General features: G+C 35.2%; 1 protein-coding gene across 1 annotated transcript; it reads left to right on the plus strand.

Moving 5' to 3' along the window:
* Positions 1–3468: 3468 nt before the first annotated feature.
* Positions 3469–21461, plus strand: ALB (albumin). The gene is made up of 15 exons (XM_003265729.3): positions 3469–3648; positions 4357–4414; positions 5889–6021; positions 7848–8059; positions 8604–8736; positions 9561–9658; positions 11244–11373; positions 12657–12871; positions 14273–14405; positions 15501–15598; positions 16773–16911; positions 17342–17565; positions 18752–18884; positions 19497–19564; positions 21297–21461. Exons 1-14 carry the CDS (start codon positions 3570–3572, stop codon positions 19539–19541), a joined length of 1830 nt encoding a protein of 609 aa, XP_003265777.1. The 5' UTR covers positions 3469–3569; the 3' UTR covers positions 19542–19564; positions 21297–21461.
* Positions 21462–21663: the final 202 nt, after the last annotated feature.

Here is a 21663-nt window from a genome sequence, read left to right on the forward strand (position 1 = left end):
TGGGGGGGGGAAATGTATCTCCATAAGTGAATAAGAAATTAAATTACTGGTTATGTTTCAATTGGTTAGTTTGATGCTTAACAGTCTTTCACTTTTCCACTCTTGTGTATTTTGTAGAGAGCAATACAAGCTCTTCATGATAGGAAGGATCTGCATGTGTTTATTTTATAGTAGAAAAATGGTAAGATTTTCCTGTCCCCAATTTTCTCTCCAAACGAATCCAAATTTCTTGTATTTTGGAATGACTCTGGGTAAAGTGGTTGTTTATAGAAAGTCTCTGATAAAATATTGAGGCTATTATTAGATATTATTACATTTCCATGAATATGTTTCCCTTTATCTTTAAGACAAGGAGAGTAAGAAGTATAACCTATCAGAGTGGGAGACGGCATAAAAGCTGGACTAAACGGATTGCTAGATGGAGGGCAAACCTGGTGTGAATGACTCAGTGAGAAGCTTCGGGAGTCCTGAGGGTAGCAGAAGGGTGCAGATTTAAAGTCACAGTTAGAGTGGCTGGAAAATGGGAGACTGGTTCGGAGATATTTCATCTACTTAAAAACTGTGCCTTTTCTATCACGTCAAAGTGAATGCAAAACAAAGAACAAAAGGGTTAAAGCCTTAGGTTTAAATCCCAGGTATATGTACATTTCAATTGAGGTATTTTTTTTTCTTTTCTAAATGGTCAGTACACTGTCATTCTTTCTAAAGAAAATACTTTTCTTAACTACTCTCTATTTTTAAACTTCTCCCACAAAGATGAGAAAACATTTAAAAATCATTGGGGCTATTTTTCTGTTTACTGAGTAAAGAGAATCTCTAAACTATATTTATAACTCTTACTTTAAATATTTGCATTTACCCTCATGCCAGAGCCCGTTGATGACTGACTAAACAGAGTTTCAAAGATTGAAGAACAGGAAATTTAGAAATAACTAACAATTATGTAGGTTTATTTCTCTCAGTATAGAATGTTCATATAGAATTAATGCCAGAGGTTTTCAGAGAAAAATGCAGACATTTTTACTTTGCAAATCCAGAAGATGCAATTGTTCAAGTATTTCTTATTAAGAAACATTAATTTTAAGTATGCAGATATCATTGAGAATTAAATATTTTAATTTCTAAACTATTAATCTTTTAGTAGGATGCACATATGCGAAATGCCTTATTAGTACTGTAAGAAAAGATTCTTGGCTGGGTGCGGTGGCTCATGACTGTGATCCCAGCACTTTGGGAAGCCAAGGTGGGCGGATGACGAGGTCAGGAGATCGAGACCATCCTGGCACACGGTGAAACCCCATCTCTACTAAAAATACAAAAAATTAGCTGGGCGTGGTGGCGGGCACCTGTAGTCCCAGCTACTCAGGAGGCTGAGGCAGGAGAATGGCATGAACTCGGGAGGCAGAGCTTGCAAGTGAGCCGAGATAGTGCCACTGCACTCCAGCCTGGGCGACAGAACGAGACTCCATCTCAAAAAAAAAAAAAAAAAAAAAGAAAGAAAAGATTCTTTCAATTTTGTTTTAAAGCTAGGGCTCTTCTTTAGATATAGGAAAACCAATTCAAAGTTTCTATTCAGTCATTATGAATTTGAGATTTTTTTTAGGTTTCTTTATATTTAACAATATATTACATTATAATATTGTGGTGAAAACTAAATGAACTAATATTATTCTTTTCATTTGTTAAATGAAAAAGTATGCACAAAGTATATGTGAGAGTGACAAAGGCCTGAATTTGTCAATTAATAACAATTGTATTCAACAGTAAGGATTTTATGTTTGGGTAGGCCTTTCCCAGGGACTTCTATAAGGAAAAACTAGGGTTGGTTACTGACTTCTAATAAATAATGCCTACAATTTCTAGGAAGTTAAAAGTTGACATAATTTATCCAAGAAAGAATTATTTTCTTAACTTAGAAAGACAGAATAGTTTCTTTTTTCTTTTCAGATTTAGGTTTTTCTGGCTTTAGAAAAAATGCTTGTTTTTTTTCAGTGGAAAATAGGCACACTTGTTTTATGTCTGTTCATCTGTAGTCAGAAAGACAAGTCTGATATTTCCTTTCAGGATTCCCTTGAGTCATTAAAAAAAATCTTCCTATCTATCTATGTATTTATCATCCATCTAGCTTTGATTTTTTCCTCTTCTGTGCTTTATTATTTAATTAGTATCCATTTCTGAAGAGAAATAAAATAACATAAGATTATAGAAAATAATTTCTTTCATTGTAAGACTGAATAGAAAAAATTTTCTTTCATTATAAGACTGGGTAGAAAAAATAACACTTTGTTAGTCTCTGTGCCTCTATGTGCCATGGGGAAATTTGACTGCTGGTTTTGACTGACTTAGTTATTTAATTAAGTAAAATAACTGGCTTAGTACTAATTATTGTTCTGTAGTATCAGAGAAAGTTGTTTTTCCTATTGGTTGAGCTCAGTAGTTCTTCATATTCTGAGCAAAAGGGCAGAGGTAGGATAGCTTTTCTGAGGTAGAGATAAGAACCTTGGGTAGGGAAGGAAGATTTATGAAATATTTAAAAATTATTCTTCCTTTGCTTTGTTTTTAGACATAATGTTAAATTTATTTTGAAATTTAAAGCAACATAAAAGAACATGTGATTTTTCTACTTATTGAAAGAGAGAAAGGAAAAAAATATGAAACAGGGATGGAAAGAATCCTATGCCTGGTGAAGGTCAAGGATTCTCATAACCTACAGAGAATTTGGGGTCAGCCTGTCCTATTGTATATTATGTCAAAGATAATCATCATCTCATTTGGGTCCATTTTCCTCTCCATCTCTGCTTAACTGAAGATCCCATGAGATATACTCACACTGAATCTAAACAGCCTATCTCAGGGCTTGAATCACATGTGGGCCACAGCAGGAACGGGAACATGGAATTTCTAAGTCCTATCTTACTTGTTATTGTTGCTATGTCTTTTTCTTAGTTTGCATCTGAGGCAACATCAGCTTTTTCAGACAGAATGGCTTCAGAATAGTAAAAAAGACACAGAAGCCATAAAATATGTATGCATATATATGTGTGTGTGCATGCATGATCACTTGTGTGTAAATTTTTCATTATCTATAGATAAAAGCACACTTGGAATTAGCAATAGATGCAATTTGGGACTTAACTCTTTCAGTATGTCTTATTTCTAAGCAAAGTATTTAGTTTGGCTACTAATTACTAAACATTGAGAACTAAATTGCAAACACCGAGAACTAAAATGTTCAAGTGGGAAATAACAAAGACCATGGTAATGAATAAAAGGTACAAATCATTTAAACTCTTATGTAAAATTTGATAAGATGTTTTACACAACTTTAATACATTGACAAGGTCTTGTGGAGAAAACAGTTCCAGATGGTAAATATACACAAGGGATTTAGTCAAACAATTTTTTGGCAAGAATATTATGAATTTTGTAATCGGTTGGGAGCCAATGAAATACAAAGATGAGTCTAGTTAATAATCTACAATTATTGGTTAAAGAAGTATATTAGTGCTAATTTCCTTCCGTTTGTCCTAGCTTTTCTCTTCTGTCAACCCCACGAGCCTTTGGCAACAATGAAGTGGGTAACCTTTATTTCCCTTCTTTTACTCTTTAGCTCGGCTTATTCCAGGGGTGTGTTTCGTCGAGATGCACGTAAGAAATCCATTTTTCTATTTTCAGCTTTTATCCTATTTTCCCAGTAAAATAAAGTTTTAGTAAACTCTGCATCTTTAAAGAATTATTTTGGCATTTGTTTCTAAAATGGGATAGTATTTTGTATTTGTGAAGTCTTACAAGGTTATCTAATTAATAAAATTCAAACATCCTAGGTAAAAAAAAAAAAAGGTCAGAATTGTTTAGTGACTGTAATTTTCTTTTGCACACTAAGGAAAGTGCAAAGTAACTTAGAGTGACTTAAACTTCACAGAATAGAGTTGAAGATTGAATTCATAACTATCCCAAAGACCTATCCATTGCACTATGCTTTATTTAAAAACCACAAAACCTGTGCTGTTGAACTCATAACTAGAACTTGTATTTATATTTACTTTCATTTTAGCCTGTCTTCTTGGTTGCTGTTGATAGACACTAAAAGAGTATTAGATATTATCTAAGTTTGAATATAAGGCTATAAATATTTAATAATTTTAAAAATAGTATTCTTGGTAATTGAATTATTCTTCTGTTTAAAGGCAGAAGAAATAATTGACCATCATCCTGAGTTTTTCTGTAGGAATCAGAGCCCAATATTTTGAAACAAATGCATAATCTAAGTCAAATGGAAAGAAATATAAAAAGTAACATTATTACTTCTTGTTTTCTTCAGTATTTAACAATCCTTTTTTTTCTTCCCTTGCCCAGACAAGAGTGAGATTGCTCATCGGTTTAAAGATTTGGGAGAAGAAAATTTCAAAGCCTTGTAAGTTAAAATATTGATGAATCAAATTTAATGTTTCTAATAGTGTTGTTTATTATTCTAAAGTGCTTATATTTCCTTGTCATCAGGGTTCAGATTCTAAAACAGTGCTGTCTAGTAGAGTTTTCTGCATTGAGGAAGACATTCTGTATCTGGGCTATCCAATAAGGTAGTCACTGGTCACATGGCTATTGAGTACTTCAAATATGACAAGCGCAACTGAGAAACAAAAACTTAAATTGTATTTAATTGTAGTTAATTTGAATGTATATAGTCACATGTGGCTAATGGCTACTGTATTGGACAGTACAGCTCTGGAACTTGCTTGGTGGAAAGGACTTTAATATAGATTTCCTTTGGTGGCTTACCCACTAAATCTTCTTTACATAGCAAGCACTCTTGTGCTTAGTTGGGAATATTTAAATTTTTTTTTTTTTTTTTTTTTTTTAAGATGGGGTCTCGCTCTGTCGCCCAGGCTGGAGTGCAGTGGTGCGATCTCGGCTCACTGCAAACTCTGCCTCCCAGATTCACACCATTCTCCTGCCTCAGCCTCCCGAGTAGCTGGGACTACAGGCGTTTGCCGTCACACCCAGCTAATTTTTTGTATTTTTAGTAGAGATGGGGTTTCACCGTGTGCCAGGATGGTCTCGATCTCCTGACCTCGTGATTTGCCCACCTCAGCCTCCCAAAGTGCTGGGATTACAGGCGTGAGCCACTGCACCCGGCTTATGTAAATATTTTTTAATCTAGTAATAAATGAGAAAATAGTTTGTTTTTTAAAAAGTCTACCTAATCCTACAGGCTAATTAAAGACGTGTGTGGAGATCAGATGCGGTGGTTCACACCTGTAATCCTAGCACTTTGGAAGGCTGATGCAGGAGGATTGCTTGAGCCCAGGAGTTCAAGACCAGCCTGGGCAAGTCTCGAAAAAAACAAAACAAACAAACAAAAAAAATTAGCCAGGCATGGTGGCACATGCCTGTAGTCCTAGCTACTTAGAAGGCTGACATAGGAGGATCGTTTGGACCTGAGAGGTCAAGGCTACAGTGAGCCATGATTGTGCCACTGAACTCCAGCCTGGGTGACAGAGTGAGACCCTGTCTCAAAAAAGAGAAAAGGAAATGTGTGGGATTTGTTTTAGTTTTAAGTAATTCTAAGGATTTTTAAAATGCCTAGTCTTGACAATTAGATCTATTTGGCATACAATTGGCTTGCTTAATCTATGTGTGTGCATAGATCTACTGACACATGCATACATATAAACATTAGAGAACTACCATTCTGTTTGCGTAGGAAGCCACATATACCTATCTAGGCCTCAGATCATACCTGATATGAATAGGCTTTCTGGATAATGGTGAAGAAGATGTATAAAAGATAGAACATATATACCCATATATGATTTGTTCTCTAGCGTAGCAACCTGTTACATATTAAAGTTTTATTATACTACATTTTTCTACATCCTTTGTTTCAGGGTGCTGGTTGCCTTTGCTCAGTATCTTCAGCAGTGTCCATTTGAAGATCATGTAAAATTAGTGAATGAAGTAACTGAATTTGCAAAAACATGTGTTGCTGATGAGTCAGCTGAAAATTGTGACAAATCACTTGTAAGTACATTCTAATTTTGGATATTTTTTCTTCTGTTTGAAGTAATCCCAAGCATTTCAAAGGAATTTTTTTTAAGTTTTCTCAATTGTTATTAAATGTCCCGATTTGTAAGAAACACTCAAAAGTTGCTCATAGACTGATAAGCCATTGTTTCTTTTGTGAAAGAGATGCTGTAGCTATGTCCACAGTTTTAAAATCATTTCTTTATTGAGACCAAACACAACAGTCATGGTGTATTTAAATGGCAATTTGTCATTTGTAAACACCTCTTTTTAAAATTTGAGGTTTGGTTTCTTTTTGTAGAGGCTAATAGGGTATGACAGCATGTATTTATTTATTTATTTATCTTATTTTATTATAGTAAGAACCCTTAACATGAGATCTACCCCCTTACATTTTTAAGTGTACAGTCCATTATTGTGAATTATGGGTACACTGTTGTATAGCTTACTCATCTTGCTTTATTAAAACTTTGTGCCCATTGATAAGTAACCCCTCATTTCCTCCTCCCCCAGCCACTGGCAACCATCATTATACTCTTTGATTCTATGAGTTTGACTATTTTAGCTACCTCATATAAGTGGTATCATGCACTGTTTATCTTTTTGTGACTGACTTATTTCCCTTAGCACAGTGCATTCAGAGTCCAACCATGTTGTTGCCTATTGCAGAATTTCCTTCTTTTCAAGGCTGAATAATATTCCAGTGCATGTGTATACCACATTTTCTTTATCCATTAATTTGTTAATAGACATTTAGGTTGGTTTTCTACATCTTGACTATCATGAATAGTGTTGCAATGAACACAGGAGAGCTACTATCTCTTAGAGATGATAGCATGGTTTTTATCATCAGAAAACACCAACAGATTTCTATGCTAATTTTGTTACCTGGGTGGAATAATAGTACAGCTGTATATTCCTCATTTTAGATATCTTTGTATTTCTACATACAATAAAAAAGCAGCGTACTTAGTCATGTTGAAGAACTTTAAACTTTTAGTATTTCCAGATCAATCTTCAAAACAAGGACAGGTTTATCTTTCTCTCACCACTCAATCTATATATACCTCTTGTGCGCAAGGCCTGTTTTTATCACTGGAGCCTTTCCCCTTCTTATTATGTACCTCTCCCTCACAGCAGAGTCAGGACTTTAACTTTACACAATACTATGGCTCTACACATGAAATCTTAAAAATACATAAAAATTAATAAATTCTGTCTAGAGTAGTATATTTTCCTTGGGGTTACAGTTACTTTCATAATAAAAATTAGAGATAAGGAAAGGACTCATTTATTGGAAAGTGATTTTAGGTAACATTTCTGGAAGAAAAATGTCTATATCTTAATAGTCACTTAATATATGATGGATTGTGTTACTCCTCAGTTTTCAAGGCCATATACTAAAACATGGACCTCTAAAAAGGGGGCAAATGAAATGAGAAACTCTCTGAATGTTTTTCTCCTCTAGGTGAATTCACCTGCTGCTTAGAAGCTTATTTTCCCTTGATTTCTGTTATAATGATTGCTCTTACCCTTTAGTTTTAAGTTTCAAAACAGGAGTCATATAACTTTCCTTAAAGCTATTGACTGTCTTTTTGTCCTGTTTTATTCACCATAAGTTATAGTGTGACAGTTAATGCTTATGAAAATTATATAGAGATGGTTAAATCATCAGAAACTCTAAACCTGGGTTGGGAGGGGAAGCGGATTTTTAAATGATTTCCTGACCAAGCTTAAACAGTATATTAAATCCTTTGTACTGTTCTTTGGCTATAAAGAAAAAGGTACTGTCCAGCAACTGAAACCTGCTTTCTTCCATTTAGCATACCCTTTTTGGAGACAAATTATGCACAGTTGCAACTCTTCGTGAAACCTATGGTGAAATGGCTGACTGCTGTGCAAAACAAGAACCCGAGAGAAATGAATGCTTCTTGCAACACAAAGATGACAACCCAAACCTCCCCCCATTGGTGAGACCAGAGGTTGATGTGATGTGCACTGCTTTTCATGACAATGAAGAGACATTTTTGAAAAAGTAAGTAATCAGATGTTTGTAGTTCAAAATTAAAAAACATAGAGTAACTCCATAGGCCAACACTCTATAAAAATTACCAAAACAAAAATATTTTCAACATTAAGAGTTGGAAGTTTTATGATGATTTTTTAAAGAAGTAGTATTTGATACCACAAAATTCTACACAGCAAAAAATATGATCAAAGATATTTTGAACTTTACTGAAACAGGATACAATCTTTCTGAAAAATTTAAGATAGACAAATTATTTAATGTATTATGAAGATATGTATATATGGTTGTTATAATTGATTTCGTTTTAGTCAGCAACATTATATTGCCAAAATTTAACCATTTATGCACACACACACATACACACACACTTAACCCTTTTTTCCACAGACTTAAAGAATAACAAAGACAAGACCATCATGTGCAAATTGAGCTTAATTGGTTAATTAGATATCTTTGGATTTTGGAGGTTCTGAGGAGAATGTCAATTACAATTATTTCTGTAATACTGCCTGCTATAGAAAAGTGACTGTTTTTCTTTTTCAAAATTTAGATACTTATATGAAATTGCCAGAAGACATCCTTACTTTTATGCCCCAGAACTACTTTTCTTTGCTGAAAGGTATAAAGCTGCTTTTACAGAATGTTGCCAAGCTGCTGATAAAGCTGCCTGCCTGTTGCCAAAGGTATTGTGCAAAAGAATAGAAAAAAAGAGTTCATTATCCAACCTGATTTTGTCCATTTTGTGGCTAGATTTAGGGAACCTGAGTGTCTGATATAAACTTTCCAACATGGTCAAAAAAGCCTTCCTTTTATCTGTCTTGAGAATCTTTCATCTTTGAAGGCCTACACTCTCATTTCTTCTTTTAAGATTTGCCAATGATGATCTGACAGAGGTAATCACTGTGCATGTGTTTAAACATTTCACCACTTTTTGTGGTGGTGATCACTATAGTGAAATACTGAAACTTGTTTGTCAAATTGCATAGCAAGGGGCCACAGTTCTTGTTTATCTTTTCATGATAATTTTTAGTAGGGAGGGAATTCAAAGTAGGGAATTTTACTGCATCTAGATGCCTGAGTTCATGCATTCATTCCATAAATATATACTATGGAACGCTTTATTTTCTTTTCTGAGGAGTTTACTGATGTTGGTGGAGGAGAGACTGAAATGAATTATACACAAAATTTAAAAATTAGCAAAATTGCAGTCCCTGGGATATTAGCGTACTCTTTCTCTGACTTTTCTCCTACTTTTAAGGCTCTTTTCCCTGGCAATGTTTCCAGTTGGTTTCTAACTACATAGGGAATTCTGCTATGACCAGAATGATCGAATGATCTTCCCTTTTCTTACAGAGCAAAATCATTATTCACTAAAGGGAGTACTTGGGAATTTAGGCACAAATTATGCCTTCAAAATTTAATTTGGCACAGTCTCATCTGAGCGTATGGAGGGGTGTTTCATGTAGAATTTTTCTTCTAATTTTCATCAAATTATTCCTTTTTGTAGCTCGATGGACTTCGGGATGAAGGGAAGGCTTCGTCTGCCAAGCAGAGACTCAAGTGTGCCAGTCTCCAAAAATTCGGAGAAAGAGCTTTCAAAGCATGGTAAATATTTTTGAACATAGTTAGCATCTTTATAACGATGTAAATGATAATGCTTCAGGGACAAATTGTACATTTTTATGCATTTTGCAAAGTGCTGTCAAATACATTTCTTTGGTTGTCTGACAGGTAGAAATCTAATAGAGGTAAAAATCAGAATATCAATGACAATTTGACTTTATTTTTAATCTTTTCTTTTCTAAATAGTTGAATAATTTAGAGGACACTGTCCTTTTTGTCCTAAAAAAAGGGACAGATATTTAAGTTCTATTTTTTTATAAAATGTTGGACTTATTCTAATAGTTCACTATTTTTATAGAGCTGTAGGCATGGTTCTTTATTCAATTTTTTAAAGTTAGTTTTAATTTTTGTGGATACATAGTAGGTATACATATTTACGGTGTATATGAGATATTTTGATATAAGTATACAACATATATAATCCCTTTATTTAATTTTATCTTCCCCCCAATGATCTAAAACTATTTGCTTGTCCTTTTATGTCTTATAGTTAAATTCAGTCACCAACTAAGTTGAAGTTACTTCTTATTTTTGCATAACTCCAGCTCTGATCTTCATTTTATGTTTTTGCCTGAGCCTCTGTTTTCATATTACTTAGTTGGTTCTGGGAGCATACTTTAATAGCCGAGTCAGGAAAAATACTAGCTGCCCCCTCACCCACACTCCTCACCTGCTTGTCAACAGCAAATCAACACAACAGGAGATAAAATGAAAATAATAGACATTATGCATGCTCTCTAGAAACTGTCAATTGAACTGTATTTGCTCATCATTCCTATCATCTACACCACCAAAATCAACCAAATTTATAAACAAAACAACCCCAACATAAAATTATACACAGATAAATAGGCTATGATTGGTTTTGGGAAAGAAGTCTCCTTTACCTGATTTAGGCAACTGTGAAATGACTAGAGCATGAAGAAAATTAGACGTTTACATCTTGTCATAGAGTTTGAAGATAGTGCCGGCTCTTTCTTTTTATAAGTATGATCAATAAAAACTCCCTCATTCTGTAGAAGTTATGATTTCTTTTCTAAGAGACCTTTAGAAGTCAGAAAAAATGTGTTTCTATTGAGAAAAAAGATAACTGGAGTTTGTGTAGTACTTCCTAGATTATAAAATGCTTTTGTATGTATTATCTAATTTAATCCTCAAAACAATTCTTCAATTTAGCATGTTGTCATCACACTGCAGAGGCTGAAGCTCAGAGAGGCTGAGCCCTCTGCTAACAAGCCCTACTGCTAACAAGTGATAAAGCCAGAGCTGGAAGTCACATCTGGACTCCAAACCTGATGCTTCTCAGCCTGTTGCCCCTTTTAGAGTTCCTTTTTAATTTCTGCTTTTATGACTTGCTAGATTTCTACCTACCACACACACTCTTACATGGATAATTCCGCCCTAAGGAAAAATGATTACCATTTGGTTCAGAACTAGAACTAATGAATTTTAAAAATTATGTCTGTATGTCTGTTTTGAATTTTCTTATGAGAAATAGTATTTGCCTAGTGCTTTCATATAAAATATTGCATGATAATACCGTTTTGATTGGTGATTTTCTTTTTAGGGCAGTAGCTCGCCTGAGCCAGAGATTTCCCAAAGCTGAGTTTGCAGAAGTTTCCAAGTTAGTGACAGATCTTACCAAAGTCCACACGGAATGCTGCCATGGAGATCTGCTTGAATGTGCTGATGACAGGGTAAAGAGTCGTCGATATGCTTTTTGGTAGCTTGCATGCTCAAGTTGGTAGAATGCATTTGGCATCATTGGTGATAGCTGACAGTGGGTTGAGATTGTCTTCTGTCCTCTCGTCTGCCCTATCTTCAATCTTTCCCTGCCTATGGTGGTGGTACCTTTCTGTTTTTAACCTAGCTATAAATTACCAGATAAACCCATTCACTGATTTGTAACTCCTTTCAGTCATGCTGCAACTGTAAATGAAGGCTTAAACTGAAGTAGAACAGTTACAAGGTTCTACTTGGCAGAATATCTGCAAGGTAGATGTCTAAGAAGATTTTTTTTTTTCTTTTTTTAAGACGGACTTTCGCTCTTGTTTCCCAGGCTGGAGTGCAATGGTGTGATCTTGGCTCAGCGCAACGTCTGCCTCCTGGGTTCAAGTGATTCTCATGCCTCAGCTCCCAAGTAGCTGGGATTACAGGCATGCGCCACCACACCTGGTTAATTTTGTATTTTTAGTAGAGGCGGGGTTTCACCATATTGGCCAGACTGGTCTGGAACTCCTGACCTCAGGTGATCCACCCGCCTTGGCCTCCCAAAGTGCTGGGATTACAGGCATGAGCCACCTTGCTCGGCCTAAGAAGATTTTTTGAGGGAGGTAGGTGGACTTGGAGAAGGTCACTACTTGAAGAGATTTTTGGAAATGATGTATTTTTCTTCTCTGTATTCCTTCCCTTAATTAACTCTGTTAGATGTGCAAATATTTGGAATGATATCTCTTTTCTCCAAACTTATAATATTTTCTTTCTCTCTTTCTTCAAGATTAAACTTATGGGCAAATACTAGAATCCTAATCTCTTTGGCACTTTCTGGAAAATTTAAGGCAGCTATTTTATGTATGTAAGCAGGGCCTATGACTATGATCTTAACTCATTTTTCAAAAATATTCTATATTTTATTTAGTTATTGGTTTCAAAAGGCTTGCACTTAATTTTGGGGGATTATTTGGAAAAACAGCATTGAGTTTTAATGAAAAAAACTTAAATGCCCTAACAGTAGAAACATAAAATTAATAAATAACTGAGTTGAGCACCTGCTACTGATTAGTCTATTTTAATTAAGTGGGAATGTTTTATAGTCCTATCTATATCTCCAGGTTTAGGAGCCAACAGAGTATGTTCATAGAAGGAACATGTTTATGGTCGTAGAATACAATGAATATGTTCTGCCAACTTAATAAAGGTCTGAGGAGAAAGTGTAGCAATGTCAATTCGTGTTGAACAATTTCCACCAACTTACTTATAGGCGGACCTTGCCAAGTATATCTGTGAAAATCAAGATTCAATCTCCAGTAAACTGAAGGAATGCTGTGAAAAACCTCTGTTGGAAAAATCCCACTGCCTTGCTGAAGTGGAAAATGATGAGATGCCTGCTGACTTGCCTTCATTAGCTGCTGATTTTGTTGAGAGTAAGGATGTTTGCAAAAACTATGCTGAGGCAAAGGATGTCTTCCTGGGCATGTAAGTAGATAAGAAATTATTCTTTTATAGCTTTGGCATGACCTCACAACTTAGGAGGATAGTCCAGGCTTTTCTGTGGAGTTGCTACAATTTCCCTGCTGCCCAGAATGTTTCTTCATCCTTCCGTTTCCCAGACTTTAACAATTTTTGAAATAGTTAATTAGTCGAATACATTGTCATAAAATAATATATGCTCATGGCAAAAGCTCAACATTCCTTACTCCTTAGGGATATTTCTGAAAATACCTCTAGAAACATTTCGTGTATATATAAATTATGTATACTTCATTCATTCATTCCAAGTGTATTTCTTGAACATCTGTAATATATGTGTGTGACTACGTATTGCCTGTCTATCTAATCTAATCTAGTCTATCTATCTAATCTATACAATGATAGCAAAGAAGTATAAAAAGAAATATAGAGTCTGACACCAGGTGCTTTATATTTGGTGAAAAGACCAGAAGTTCAGTACAATGGCAATATGGTATGCAACTCAATTTCAAAATAAATGTTTATATATTGTCAGAAATTGTGGTGATAAACTTTGCATTTTTATTGTTGGATTATGATAATGCACTAAATAATATTTCATAAAATTATGTACCCTACGAGATTTCACTCATACAGAGAAGAAACAGAATATTTTAAGAACATATCCCCACCCATCTATTTATCAGAATCCTTTTGAGATGTAGTTTAAATCAAACAAAATATTAATAAAAATAACAGGTATCATTCATCAAAGACTTCATATGTGCCAAGCAGTGTGTGCTTTGTGTAGATTATGTAATATAGTTCTCATAATCCACCTTCTGAGACAGATACTATTTATTTTTTGAGACAGAGTTTTACTCTTGTTGCCCAGGCTGGAGTGCAATGGTGCCATCTCGGCTCACCACAACCTCCGCCTCCCAGGTTCAAGTGATTCTACTGCCTCAGCCTCCTGAGTAGCTGGGATTACAGGCATGCACCACCACTCCTGGCTAATTTTGTATTTTTCATAGAGATGGGCTTTCACCATGTTGGTCAGGCTGGTCTCAAACTCCTGACCTCAGATGATCTGCCTGCCTCAGCCTCCTAAAGTGTTGGGATTACAGGCGTGAGCCACCACACCCAGCTGACAGATACTATTATTATCTCCATTCTACCGAGAAGGAGACTAAGGCTTTGATCATTTAAATAAGTTGCCTAAGGTGATGCAGTAATATAAGTGGCAGAGCTAGGAATTGAGCCTTGGTAACTTTAACTCGGGACCCCAAGTCCTTAGCTACTAAGCTTTACTGCATGGGATTTAGTCAAATTAAGACTTTTGGAATACGAGTTACTTTTGAGATCAGTTTTGTGATTTTTTTGTGCTCATTTGTCCAACAAAGTCTATTTTATTTTCATCTTAATTAGGTTTTTGTATGAATATGCAAGAAGGCATCCTGATTACTCTGTCGTGCTGCTGCTGAGACTTGCCAAGGCTTATGAAACCACTCTAGAGAAGTGCTGTGCCGCTGCAGATCCTCATGAATGCTATGCCAAAGTGGTAGGTTTATTGCTGGAAAAAAATGTAGTTCTTTGACTGATGATTCCAATAATGAGAAAGAAAAATAATGCAAGAATGTAAAATGATATAAAGTGCAATTTAGATCTTTTCTTGGGATGGTTTCAATTCTGCAATCTTAAACATGAAAGAAAAAGTAGCCTTAGAATGATTAACAAAATTTAGAGTAGTTAGTCTAGAATAGAAAGATCTGAATAGAGCAATCTCTAAAAAATTTTGATATTTTTTTCTCTTTTTCACAATCCTGAGAACAAAAAAAAATTGAAGTAAATTTAAATGTTAATTAGAAGATATTTAACTTAGATGTAAGTGAGTTAACCTGATCAGGATTAATCAAGTACTAGAATTAATATCTTAAGGCAAATTATAGAACACATCCCTTTAGAATATTTTCAAATCGTTTTGAGAATGTTTAGGAATAGTTTTACAAGAAATTAAGCTAGGAGAGGAAATCTGTTCTGGAGGATTTTTAGGTTCCCACTAGCATATGTAATGGTTTCCAAACTATTCAGAATCAGAGAAAGCTCATTTTTTCCCGCTTTCAAGAAGCTACTGTATGCCAGGCACCATGCACAAACAATGACCAAGGTAAAATCTCTCATTTTGGAGAGCCTGGAATCTAACTGGAAAGGTGAACTAATAATAATAATATGTACAATCATAGCCATCATTTATTAGACTTTGATTATATGCAAGGCACTGTTTAATTTCATTAGCGGAACTGGTTTACAGAGCAGCTCTATGAGATGAGTGCCATCTTTGCCCCTATTTTAGGGATAAGGATTCTGAAATGTGGAGATGGTAAGTAAAATTGCACAACTGAAGAATGAGTTACATGACTTGGCTCAAATACTGGTCATTGAACTCTAGAGCCTGAATATTCTTAGCCACTTACATGATGCAAGCTCACCAAATAAATAGTTCGAATGTATTGTGACAGAGTGGCATTGATATTCATCTATTTGTGTGGCTTTGAGTAGAAAGGAGAAAGGATATCATTCTGACCAGAGGGGTGAAAAACAACCTGCATCTGATCCTCAGGCATAATACTATCAACACAATTCTTTTATGTTTCAGTTCGATGAATTTAAACCTCTTGTGGAAGAGCCTCAGAATTTAATCAAACACAATTGTGAGCTTTTTGAGCAGCTTGGAGAGTACAAATTCCAGAATGAGTAAGTAATTTTTATCGACTGATTTTTTTATCAATTTGTAATTATTTAAGACTTAATATACGAGCCACCTAGCATAGAACTTTTAGGAATGAAAATACATTACATATTTCTAATCACTCTTTGTCAAGAAAGATAGGAGAGGAGAGATAAAATAGTTGATGGGGTGGAGAGGCCTATATTTGAATGTAGTCTAAAAATTGTTCTCTTAAGATTGGAAGTATGTCGGCCGGGAGGGTAAATACCAAATCTTGGTATATCAGAACTGAGCATGTCCCTTGAAGGTTAAGAAATAGTTAATGAGCAAATAGAACATGGCAATATTTTGTAGAGCAGGAAGTAGTAGGCCTTGAATAGCAGTCGCTCAAAAAGTAATATGTAAGCTGAACACAAAAATGTAACAGATGAATTTAGATACATATTTGAATATTAAATTCAGGTTGTTTGGGAGATGCACCTAGTCTTTGATGGTTAAACCTTTCCCTCCATAGAAGAGACAGAGACAGAATGTCTTGCTGGACTAATGTCCCAATTCAATAGAGCCTTATCTATGAAGATTAAAAACAAGAAGAGACATATTATACAGTAGATATTTATTGTGTGGCTCCTACACATAGTGCTCTTCTGATTATGGGTTTTAGTAATAATAACAGTGAACAAGACATAGTTTCTTCCCTCGAGTAGATTACAGTCATACATTGACTTTTAATGGTGACTGGCATTCTTAATACATGATTATTCTATATTAGGTACCATGTCAGATTAATTATAATACTTTACTACTTTTAATTTAACCCTTGAACTATCCCTATTGAGTCAGATATATTTCCTTCCATTTTCTACTTGTATCTTTCAAGTTTAGCACATGCTGATATATATGAAGCTCTCTCCAGGTTTTATTGAAAGAAGAAATTAATAAATTTATTAATGTCACTGAATTAGGTAACTCACTTTCCCAAGATTATACAAGTGGTACGGGTGGAACTCAAAGCCAAGTTTAACTAGTTGTTCAGGAGAACGTTTTCTCCCCTCCACTAACCCACTACTCTGCAGATGGAGATAACATGATGAATGGAACATAGCAATATCTTAGTTGATTCCGGCCAACTGTTCTCTGTTTTATCTACTCTTAGACAGTTTCTTGCCTTGCTGAAAACACATGACTTCTTTTTTTCAGGCTATTAGTTCGTTACACCAAGAAAGTACCCCAAGTGTCAACTCCAACTCTTGTAGAAGTCTCAAGAAACCTAGGAAAAGTGGGCAGCAAATGTTGTAAACATCCTGAAGCACAAAGAATGCCCTGTACAGAAGATTATGTGAGTCTTTAAAAAATATGATAAATTAATAATGAAAAAATGTTACCTTTAGATATTGATAATGCTAGCTTTCATAAGCAGAAGGAAGTAATGTGTGTGTGTGCATGTTTGTGTGTGTGTGTGTGCATGCATGTGTGTGTATGTGTGATATTGGCAGTCAGGGCCCCGAGGATGACAAATTTTTTTTTTTTTTTTTTTTTTTTTTTAATGAGACAGAGTCTCGCTTTGTTGCCCAGGCTGGAGCGCAGTGGTGCCATCTCGGCTCACTGTAACCTCCGCCTCCCAGATTCAAGCAATTCTCCTGCCTCAGCCTCCCAGATAGCTGGGACTACAGGCACATGCCACTATGCCCGGCTAATTTTTTGTATTTTTAGTAGAAAATTTTCGGCTTCTCTTCTTTTGAATTTCTGCTCTCCTGCCTGTTCTTTAGCTGTCCGTGGTCCTGAACCGGTTATGTGTGTTGCATGAGAAAACGCCAGTAAGTGACAGAGTCACCAAATGCTGCACGGAATCCTTGGTGAACAGGCGACCATGCTTTTCTGCTCTGGAAGTCGATGAAACATATGTTCCCAAAGAGTTTAATGCTGAAACATTTACCTTCCATGCAGATATATGCACACTTTCTGAGAAGGACAGACAAGTCAAGAAACAAACGTGAGGAGTATTTCATTACTGCATGTGTTTGTAGTCTTGATAGCAAGAACTGTCAATTCAAGTTAGCAACTTTTTCCTGAAGTAGTGATTATATTTCTTAGAGGAAAGTATTGGAGTGTTGCCCTTATTATGCTGATAAAAGTACCCAGAACAAAATGAACAACTTTTTAAAGACAAAATCTTCTGTTATAATATTGCTAAAATTATTCAGAGTAATATTGTGAATTAAAGCCACAATAGAATAACATGTTAGGCCATATTCAGTAGAAAAAGATGAACAATTAACTGATAAATTTGTGCACATGGCAAATTAGTTAGTAGGAACCCTAGGATAATTTATTTCTAGATGTAAATAATTATTTTAAGTTTGCCCTATGGTGGCCCTACACATGAGACAAATCCCCAAGATGTGACTTTTGAGAATGAGACTTGGATAAAAAACATCTAGAAATGCAAGCCCTGAAGCTAACTCCCTATTGCTATCACAGGGGTTATAATTGCATAAAATTTAGCTATAGAAAGTTGCTGTCATCTCTTGTGGGCTGTAATCATCGTCTAGGCTTAAGAGTAATATTGCAAAACCTGTCATGCCCACACAAATCTCTCCCTGGCGTTGTTGTCTTTGCAGATGTCAATGAAAGAGAACCAGCAGCTCCCATGAGTTTGGATAGCCTTATTTTCTATAGCCTCCCCACTATTAGCTTTGAATGGAGCAAAGTTTAAGGACCAAATATAAAGATTCTCATCTTTATAGATAAGAAAAATTTTAAATAAAGTTTAAGATAATTAAATTTTTAAGGATCATTTTTAGCTCTTTAATAGCTATAAAACTCAATATGACATAATATGGCACTTCCAAAATCTGAATAATATATAATTGCAATGACATACTTCTTTCCAGAGATTTACTGAAAAGAGATTTGTTGACACTACATAACGTGATGAGTGGTTTATACTGATTGTTTCAGTTGGTCTTCCCACCAACTCCATGAAAGTGGATTTTATTATCCTCATCATGCAGATGAGAATATTGAGACTTATAGCAGTATGCCTGAGCCCCAAAGTACTCAGAGTTGCCTGGCTCCAAGATTTATAATCTTAAATGATGGGACTACCATTCTTACTCTCTCCATTTTTCTATATGTGAGTGATGTTTTTTCTGTTTTCTTTTTCCATTCAAACTCAGTGCACTTGTTGAGCTCGTGAAACACAAGCCTAAGGCAACAAAAGAGCAACTGAAAACTGTTATGGAGGATTTTGCAGCTTTTGTAGAGAAGTGCTGCAAGGCTGACGATAAAGAAACCTGCTTTGCCGAGGAGGTACTACAGTTCTCTTCATTTTAATATGTCCGGTATTCATTTTTGCGTGTTTGATTAGGCTAGGGCTTTGGGATTTATATATCAAAGGAGGCTTTGTACATGTGGGACAGGGATCTTATTTTACAAACAATTGCCTTACGAAATGAATAAAACAGCACTTTGTTTGATCTCCTGCTCTATTGCGCCATACTATTAAATGTTTATAATGCCTGTTCTGTTTCCAAATTTGTGATGCTTATGAATATTAATAGGAATATTTGTAAGGCCTGAAATATTTTGATCATGAAATCAAAACATTAATTTATTTAAAGATTTACTTGAAATGTGGTGGTTTGTGATTTAGTTGATTTTATAGGCTAGTGGGAGAATTTACATTCAAATGTCTAAATCACTTAAAATTGTCTTTATGGCCTGACAGTAACTTTTTTTTATTCATTTGGCGACAACTATGTCCGTGAGCTTCCGTCCAGAGATTATAGTAGTAAATTGGAATTAAAGGATATGATGCACGTGAAATCACTTTGCAATCATCAATAGCTTCATAAATGTTAATTTTGTATCCTAATAGTAATGCTAATATTTTCCTAACATCTGTCATGTCTTTGTATTCAGGGTAAAAAACTTGTTGCTGCAAGTCAAGCTGCCTTAGGCTTATAACGTCACAATTAAAAGCATCTCAGGTAACTATATTTTGAATTTTTTAAAAAGTAACTATAATAGTTATTATTAAAATAGCAAAGACTGACTATTTCCAAGAGCCATATAGACCAGCACCAACCACTGTTCTAAACTATTTATATATGTATATATTAGCTTTTAAAATTCTCAAAATAGTTGCTGAGTTGGGAACCACTATTATTTCTATTTTGTAGATGAGAAAATGAAGATAAACATCGAAGCATAGATTAAGTAATTTTCCAAAGGATCAAAATTCAAAATTCAAACCAAAGTTTCAGTGTTGCCCATTGTCCTATTCTGACTTATATGATGCAGTACACAGAGCCATCCAAGTAAGTGATGGCTCAGCAGGGAATACTCTAGGAATTAGGCTGAACCATATGAAAGGGTGCTTTATAGGGCAAAAACAGTTGGATATCAATGATTTCACATGGTTCAACCTAATAGTTCAACTCATCCTTTCCATTGGAGAATGTGATGGATCTACCTTCTGTGAACTTTATAGTGAACAATTTTCATTTCCAATTTGTCAACATGCTGAGCTTTAGTAGGACTTATCTTCTTATGACAAAAGGGCCCACTTTAAAATGTAGATCTTTGAACATAAACATGTTTTACCCATTTTGTTTGTAATATTTTGGGAGAATTAAAAAATAGAATAATGGCAAAACATGTTGTTGTTAAAAATAAGTTATTCAATTACTTTAAAAAAATAGAGATTAGGGGGTGGGGTGGTATCTCTATGTTGCCCAGGCTGGTCTCAAACTCCTGGGCTCAAGCAATCCTCCCACCTCAGCCCCACCCAAAAAGTTCTGGGATTACAGGTGTGAGCCACCACAACTGGCTTCAACTACTTTTTAAACATGAATTATTTTCATATTTTACAAACTGACTGTGATGTCTATTCCACTACTATGATTTAACTTTCTCTTTGCCCATATGATAATACCTACATATTATGCATTCAGGCGAGAAAGAAACTTTGAATCTCCACAAATTTGGTAGTGCGAAATGTGATTTGTTTTGGTCCTAAGTGGAAAGATTTTCTTCATAGCGTTCTAACTTTGAGAAGATATGTTTTTGGCTGGGCGCGGTGGCTCACACCTGTAATCCCAGCACTTTGAGAGGCCGAGGCAGGTGGATCACAAGGTCAAGAGATTGAGAACATCCTGGCCAACATGGTGAAACCCCAGCTCTACTAAAAATACAAAAATTAGCCAGGCATGGTGGCGCACGCCTGTAGTCCCAGCTACTCAAGAGGCTGAAGCAGGAGAATCGCTTGAACCCGGGAGGCAGAGGTTGCATTGAGCCGAGATCGCGCCACTGCACTCCAGCCTAAAGACAGAGCGAGACTGTCTCAAAAAAAAAAAAAAAAAAAAAAGAGAAGATACGTTTTTGCTTGTAATAACTTCGGTGAGAAGTAGGGGTTGAATAAATAACTCCGAGGAATGATGATGAAAAGCCTCTGACTTTGAAGCTTAAGGAGTCTGATGGCACCAATGGTGTTCCCTTTCACTAACGGTGAAAAAATAACTTAACATTTATTGGTGTGTCCCCTTGCCTAGCCCAACAGAAGGAGAATTCAGCAGCCATAAGTCTAGGACAGGCTTAAATTGTTTTCACTGGTGTAAATTACGGAAAGATGATCTAAGTAATTTGGCATTTATTTTAATAGATTTGAAAAACACATGCCATTTTACAAATAAGACTTATATTTGTCCTTTTGTTTTTCAGCCTACCGTGAGAATAAGAGAAAGAAAATGAAGATCAAAAGCTTATTCATCTGTTTTTCTTTTTCGTTGGTATTAAGCCAACACCCTGTCTAAAAGACATAAATTTCTTTAATCATTTTGCCTCTTTTCTCTGTGCTTCAATTAATAAAAAATGGAAAGAATCTAATAGAGTGGTCCAGCACCGTTATTTTTCAAAGATGTGTTGCTATCCTGAAAATTCTGTAGGTTCTGTGGAAGTTCCAGTACTCTCTCTTATTCCACTTCAGTAGAGGATTTCTAGTTTCTTGTGGGCTAACTAAATAAATCATTAATACTCTTCTAAGTTATGGATTATAAACATTCAAAATAATATTTTGACATTATGATAA

The sequence above is a fragment of the Nomascus leucogenys genome, chromosome 9, assembly GCF_006542625.1.
Source record: "Nomascus leucogenys isolate Asia chromosome 9, Asia_NLE_v1, whole genome shotgun sequence".
Taxonomy (NCBI): Eukaryota; Metazoa; Chordata; class Mammalia; order Primates; family Hylobatidae; genus Nomascus; species Nomascus leucogenys.

What these genes read in the sequence shown, in the direction of transcription:
- ALB (XM_003265729.3), top strand. Translation starts at nt 3,570, where the DNA reads ATGAAGTGGGTAACCTTTATTTCCCTTCTTTTACTCTTTAGCTCGGCT. An exon ending in CTGCCTGCCTGTTGCCAAAG is followed by an intron (nt 8,737 to 9,560) that starts GTATTGTGCAAA and finishes TCCTTTTTGTAG; the next exon opens with CTCGATGGACTTCGGGATGA. An exon ending in TTGAATGTGCTGATGACAGG is followed by an intron (nt 11,374 to 12,656) that starts GTAAAGAGTCGT and finishes ACTTACTTATAG; the next exon opens with GCGGACCTTGCCAAGTATAT.